Here is a 7,500-nt window from a genome sequence, read left to right as displayed (position 1 = left end):
CATTGCCATGATGTCTGAAGGTCATCCGAAACTAAATTTCGACTTTGACAAACATGCTTTTGTACGGACACGTCAGGTATGCACATTCTTCACAGAATGTTACTCTTAATTATTTAGCACAATTAATCATCATCGGCATCCATCAAGGAGTGACATTTTAATGTGTGCAGCTGTCACAAAAAAAGACAGAGAGCGAGAGAGAGAGGGACTTCACAAAATCTGTGCCTCATGCATTTTTAATTGGCACACTGCTCTCTCAGATGTTAAGATGATTCAGAGTGTGTCCTTTACAATGAAAGTAAATAGGCCGGCTTGCTGGCTGTGTACTTGTGAGCAAGAATGTAAAAATCAGCCTAAGGCCCTCAAAGCCCTTTTATACTGAGAACTGCAAGACACACAGATATGTTCAAGCTCAGCTCACACACTCATACACGTGTGCTCCGGTGCGTACCCGCACAAACGCAGGCACGCAGGCACACACACACGAAGGCACGCAGGCAGCCACGCAGGCAGCCACGCAGGCAGGCACGCGCGCACACACACGCATACACACACACACGCACACACGCACACACACACACACACACACACACACACACACACTTTCCCTCTCCATTCCTTACTTTCTCAGGTGCACATGCACACGCACATGCACACACAGACCCACATACTCTCATAGCAGTGGCTTGCCATTTTCACTCAATTGTGAGTCTCGCTGAGTGTCAAGAATGTCGGTGCCCTGGTGTCGCCATTAATGTTAGATGATTAACAGAGTCGCAGTTTTCAGCAAAATGGATTTTTCAAGTGTCGCATCCCCGTGATGAACAAGTTCCCAGCTCGCCAAATCACAGTTGAATTATTCATAGGCACTCTAGCCACCGACAGACTGAAAACGGTGTGTGTGTGTGTGTGTGTGTGTGTGTGTGTGTGTGTGTGTGTGTGTGTGTGTGTGTGTGTGTGTGTGTGTGTGTGTGTGTGTGTGTGTGTGTGTGTGTGTGTGTGTGTGTGTGTGTGTGTGTGTGTGTGTGTGTGTGTGTGTGTGTGTGTGTGTGTGTGTGTGTGTGTGTGTGTGTGTGTGTGTGTGCTCTTCTTGCTGTGTCATCTTCTATTCACTCCACAATGTACAAAGGCCCCATGGATCCAACACCATGGCAACCAACTGCCTAACAAGTCAGCATATTCCATAATTATTCTGTCGATTTTTGGACTTCTCATTCGCACCATTATGCAAAAATTAAAGCACTTGTATTAGGCTTAAGAAGATTCAGATCACATTTCATCTACAGTAGCCAAATGTGACAACTCTTTAGTCACTGCTAAAGAAAAATGATCATAAAACTTCTTTGGAAAACACCAGGTTTGCCAGGTCCCCTTGTCTCTCTCAGTATCAGACACACAAATAGATATTCATATTATGAAAAATATGAATTCATCATGGTGGTTTTAACATGGACATGATTACTGCACTTGTCAGACTAAATAATAATGCCATGCTGACTTTAGTGCAAGCTCTTTTGCACCATCCGTTGAAGGAGTATTCTTGTTTCAAGTGTTATTCAAGCTTCCATAACTAGTCATTGACAATAATCATTGCTAGCCATAGCTACTATGACGTTTCAGCCTTTATACAGCAGATGCTATAAAAAAAAAGATCCTGTATACATGTAATAAAAGAGTGTGGTGAATGATAGAATGATAGAATGTGCTATGAATCACTGGCAATTGAGAGTGAATATTGCCTGTGCGTGTGCGTGTGTCCATGTGTGTGTCCGTGTGTGTGTGTGTGTGTGTGTGTGTGTGTGTGTGTGTGTGTGTGTGTGTGTGTGTGTGTGTGTGTCTGTGTCTGTGTGTCTGTGTGCACATGCATATGTGTGTGTGTCACCTTACCGCATTGATACTCATCGGCTCCGTCTTCGCAGTCCTTCTGGCCGTCACAGAGCCACACGCTGGAGATGCAGTTTCCACTGGGGCAGGCAAAATGGCCGTCCTCACACACCTGGGCTGCGGTGGCTACGGGTGAAAGGAGAGGCATACAATAAATGAAGAGCTTCATTGCAAAATGGTGTGTGTATCCATTTTGGAACATTTTTGGGAAATTGACATTTTTGTATTCGGCATTCCATTTGCTTTGGGCATTCCAAATGCATTTTATACAGACTTAAAAAGCATGTTCTCAAAATATTTGAATGGAAAGACACACATACTGCAGATGACAGGACTTATGAACAGTCATTTCCAATAATAAAATACACAATTTTGCCACGAAACTCTTTGAATATAGCACATAGTCATTTGTAGACTGTAAAAGAAAGAGTTACTATATAAAAGAATAAAAATAGAATGGATGAATGACAAGAAGAACAGAATAAATTGGAGTGCAATATTACAGTATACACAAAATAGGTACAATGTAAACCACGCACAATGACAGCTAACTCCATCTGAGTTGAAAAAACAACATAAAAAGAAGAAGGTCAGCAGACATTCTCCACGTGCAAACCTGAGTAAAGGAAACTGGTTTGGAGTAGGTCAACAGATGGACAAACCACCAGTGGTGATCCTACAATAAGATGCGCCCAGGGCAACATCTTTCACGGCCGCCCCTCCCACAGTGAAAAAACAGCTTATAATAGCTGACAGAAAACACTTATAGTAATATTATTATTACAACAATGTAATATGTATATAACTGTCTTAACATGTAACAGGTGATTTTCACGATGTATTTTGGGTGCATGGTTTCCGATGGGGCCCAGTTGGGGCCCAGTCGGCCCGCCCCTTGGAAGTCCCCTGGGACAAACCAACATATCGGCATATTGAATCACTGCATGGGACATAAAAAAAGCTTAGTGCAGTGTTGTAACGGGAGAGGAAAAATACAGGAAGCGACATGTCGACTTGACAGGATCAATTGCTAGATTATTAATTAGCTCTGATCAATGAAAGCCTGACAAAGATGCAACACAGTGACGCATCTCTGGCCAACTTGGGACGGAGAGAGGACAGAGGAGAGAAGGGAAGGGGGAGGAAAGGAGGAGGAGGAGAGGAGTGATTGATTGATTCAGCAAAGCGCAGAGTGAATTATTGAGAAAGTTGTAGCAATAGATGTAGAAGTAGCGGAGGAAGCTCTGAAGACTCAACTTGAAAGGAGAACACAGTAACACATATCCACGATCAAAGCTCATCTATAGGGGTAGACATCAACAACACTACTACGGGTCAGAACATTTAAGAAATAAAAGCTTCCCCACTGTTAACACCAAGTTCCCCAAAAGAATTCCAAACACTTCAAAGTCTTAGATAGCCTTTTGAGATGAAACGCTATATACTGTGGCATGAGATAAAGCAAAACAAGCTTAGCACTTAGCCCACTTAGTGTGGCGTCCTTGATTTACTTTGCGATACACACACAACTACCCATATGCACAGGCGAAATGGGCCCATCTGGCTTTCTCACAACTTGGCTTTAAGTCCCCAACCAAATAATTAAGCGGGCTTGCGGAGCAAGAGCAGAGCTCTTGCAGAGCAAGGCCCGATTATAGTAATCTCTAAGTCCTGTTAATTATTTATTATTGGTTCTCTTGTGCAGGGGCAGCAAAAATAGAAAATGGATATCCTCCTAGGCCTTTCGAGATAGAGACACCGTTCAAACACTAAAACGACCGGCTCGGCTTAGAGATCGCGTATATTAATAGGCTTTTCCGTGTCTCTTGTCGTTTTCCCGTTTTTGGCGATTTTGTGAAAGCCTGGGTCTCCATTGAAAACCATGGTGGAACCTTCATGAACGACAGTTCCGCCACTCTAGAGATTAGAGTGTAGGAGGCTTTTTCGGTCATAAAACATCAACACTTTCACCTAGAAATTTAGTTGACGCGTTGTTAGCGAGCTCTATGGCATGTCTCCAAATTGTGAAAGTTTCATCTCCCAACTCCCAATACTTTTTAAATGGCAGGTTTGTAAAAAAAACAGGCCTGGCTCTATGGAGAATCCCAGTCTTTTGAAAAGTGCCTTTTTCAAGAGATCAGCGCATGTCCCACACGGAGGTCCATTTGTGCCTGAAAATTTTAAACCTATAAACTTCATTCAAAGACTGTTAGAGAGATCACAAGCATGACTCCGATCTGTGAAAAGGACACGTGCCAACTCCTTTTAGTTTTTTTACAACGATGTTGTAAAGACAAAAAACTCATTCTCATTTTCTCCCCTGTTAAAGGCTCAATACTAACTGTCTTTCAGTCAATCACAACAGGTGCAGCCAGTGAAGGATTCCATTTCAACTGTCACTGTCTCAAGATTCCATTCTTAACGAGCAGGTGCGAGCAAGCATTCTAGAAGCCTATTGTTCAGCTCTGCAATGCAATGTGATATAGTCTTGCTGGACTATGCATGACAATTAGCTGCTTGGCTTAGTGGTAATGCATGCTGCTGCATTGGAGAGATGGAGGTTGAGGGTTCGAAACCTGCCCAAAGCCATGTTGATTTTCTAAATTATATCATATGCAGCGTTCCTTGGCCGACTTAAAATGCCATGTATATCATTTAGTATGGATGGCAAATGTGCTGAATTACAGATATTGAGGTTGGGGGTTCGAAACCCAGTCAAAGCCATGTTGATTTTCAAAATTATATCATATGCAGTGTTCCTTGGCCAACTTAAAATGCCATGTATGTCATTTGGTATGCATGGCAAATGTGCTGGATTACAGATATGGAGGTTGGGGGTTCGAATCCCAGTCAAAGCCATGTTGATTTTCAAAATTATATCATATGCAGTGTTCCTTGGCCAACTTAAAATGCCATGTATGTCATTTAGTATGAATGGCAAATGTGCTGAATTAGGGATATGGGGGTTGGAGGTTCGAACCCCAGTCGAAGCCATGTTGATTTTCAAAATGATATCATATGCAGTGTTCCTTAGCCAACTTCAAATATCATGTATTGTATGTCATTTAATATCAATGGCAAAGGGGTTGGATTACAGATATGGAGGTTGTGAGTTCTAATCCCGCTCGAAGCCATGTTGATTTTCAAAATTTTATCATATGCAGTGTTCCTTAGCCAACTTAAAATACCATGTATGTCATTTAGTATATCCCCAAAACGCAGAGCTACAACACTTTCAAGATGGCTGAATCCAAGATGGCTGAATTGTTTGGCCCATAACTTCTGACTGGGTGGATGGAGTTTTTCCAAGATTTCTTTTAGCTTTGTTTTCTCAATAGTACTTTGTTTCATCTCTGCCCCAAAAGGCAAGCCCGCTTCCAGCATTTTCTGTGAGAATGCATTTCTAGTTTCATTTGCTACCCATAGTGAAACCAATTCAGCAGGCCAGGACCATTATCTACATTCCATAGGAGTTTCAGGCAGTGTAGGTGGTACCTGCCAAGTTTTTGTCAGTGACTGTGAGTGCGGATTTTTCTTCTTTAAGGTGGTACCTGCTCTCATCCTACGAGTTGGACGAGGGGTTTCGGCCTCATTTAGACAGGACAGTGAAGAGTGGGACAGGAATGAGCGGGAGAGAGATAGGTTCTGGCTCAAATACAATGCTTCAAAACAAACAGAGAGAGGTTCACCTTGAATCAAACTTAAAAAAAAAAAAATGTACACAGACCCGTTTCGGCATGAGCCTTCATCAGCGTGCTAACCGAGGAGGGCACACGCCGAAACGCATCTGTGCACAAAAAAAAAATGCAAAGTGCGGCCCTTTCTGTTTGATATTAGCCAATGTTACAAGCTGACACTATCATTCAAAGTGACTGACAGGAGAGGACTGGAAGGAGGGGAGGACTGTCAGTCATAGTCCCTGGAGCAACATGGGACAATATTGCTTGCCAATATTGGACTGGACTGGGGGAGAAATAGGGCCCGGGCACTTTTGACTTAAAGGGGCTCCTCATAATTAGTGGCACAGACTTGAGTCACCGGTGGGCCACGCAGTCTTGTGGGCCCCTATTTTCAGAAATGTTACATTTCAAATAGGGGCCCAAGAGGGTGCAGAGCCCACCGGGAAATGCCCGCTATGCCAGAGGGCCAGTCCAACCATGTGCTCAAGGTTCCTTCAGACATGGATGGAGGTGGAGCATAACACCCATCTATGTATGTACCCCAGCCTAGCGACGCCATCCTTGCACTTCCATCCAAAAGATTTTGGCTCCGCACAGTCTGGCGAAAGCCTCCTAGCTTGTTTTGCTCACTGTTCTGCCAATCAGCAAACAGTTGAGAGTGGTGACGCAAAACTCACCCGCAGACTCCGTTACTGATTGGTTAAGGTAACACTATTCACACTTTTGTCTTGTTATTTGTATGCTTTTGCAACACTATACCGTAACAGTCATGCTAATAAAGCACAATTTGAATGTTAATTTGAACTCAATTTAAATGGCAGAACGCTCATACCATCTCCCATCTTCCATGGAGACGGATTCCTCTTAGCTTTCGCCAGACTGTTTGACGGACTCAACAGTTTTCGCCCAGGCTATATGTACCCCGCTCCCGGTCCAGTCTTATGAATATAGGGGAAAAAGTGTGACATTCCCACTTTAATCCTCTATTCGCCCCTGGATGTAGGTGGTGTAAGGAAAGGTGAGTGTGAAACCTGCTATCCCTCTAATCCCTTGACCCACTCCTGAACTACTACTGTAGGCCACGGCTGCAATACATTGCACAAAAGCATGCGGTCATGGTGTGGCGGTTATGCTGCTCCTCTCGTTCCATGACTGCTGCTGCTGGAAATGCTAGTGTTGCTGTACTGCAGTGGTCTCCAAATAGCGGCCCGTGGGCCAGATCCGGTCCTGGCAAGGCAAACATTTGGCCTGCCATGAGGTTGGAACAAATGACAACATACATGTATGCTCTCTGTGGCCATACACATTTATTTGGCGATTTGTTTGGCTCTCAGCTTCATTTGAGCTACATCATTTGTAGCCTGGCTCTCATGCAGACCCTCCGTGTTTCGTGCATCTTCGTTAAACTTTGTGAGCTCACACTTGGGTCTGGAAATCTTAGACGAGCCCGAAGGAATCAGATATTTCACAGCCTGTCCAATCAGAATCGCGGGGCGGAATCACGGGGCGGGGTTGTTGAAGTAGTACGTGATTTTAAAAAAGCCTTGTGAATTCTCCAATCAGGTTCGAGCTGTTTTGAACACAACCATGCCATTCCAGAGCTAGGCGATTGACAGTATTCCAGATCACATGAGAACCAGGTTACTTTTACTGTAATGGGCATTTATGTGTATACGTTCTTTGTGTATGTCTGGATTTGTGTATTTATGTAAGCTGACAGACACCTTAATTTCCTTCGGGATCAATAAAAGTACTCTACTCTACTAATTTGGCCCCATGGCCGTAGCCAGGAATTTGAAATAAGGGAGGTCCATAGTGCGTGTGCAGCGCGCCAACATTTTTTTCAAAGGTGCACTGTGTAGGATTCCCTTTTTCCCGTATGAAAAGTGCAATTTTCCCAGTCATAATGAATACTTAGAATTTGATGGCAGTGGTA

The 7,500-nt window shown here is 43.7% G+C and overlaps 1 protein-coding gene across 1 annotated transcript in view; it reads right to left on the bottom strand.

The window, feature by feature from the left end:
- Window positions 1-7,500, bottom strand: part of LOC134459383 (low-density lipoprotein receptor-related protein 1B-like) — a 628,069-nt gene that overhangs the window by 251,505 nt on the left and 369,064 nt on the right. Inside the window, exon 50 of the mRNA XM_063211727.1 lies at window positions 1,888-2,010. Coding sequence (XP_063067797.1) covers window positions 1,888-2,010 — 123 coding nt within the window. The remainder of the gene's footprint in view (window positions 1-1,887; window positions 2,011-7,500) is intronic.

This window comes from Engraulis encrasicolus, chromosome 12, assembly GCF_034702125.1.
Source record: "Engraulis encrasicolus isolate BLACKSEA-1 chromosome 12, IST_EnEncr_1.0, whole genome shotgun sequence".
Classification (NCBI taxonomy): Eukaryota; Metazoa; Chordata; class Actinopteri; order Clupeiformes; family Engraulidae; genus Engraulis; species Engraulis encrasicolus.
Note: the sequence above shows the minus strand (reverse complement) of the source record. Positions and strands in the feature narration are given on the sequence as shown.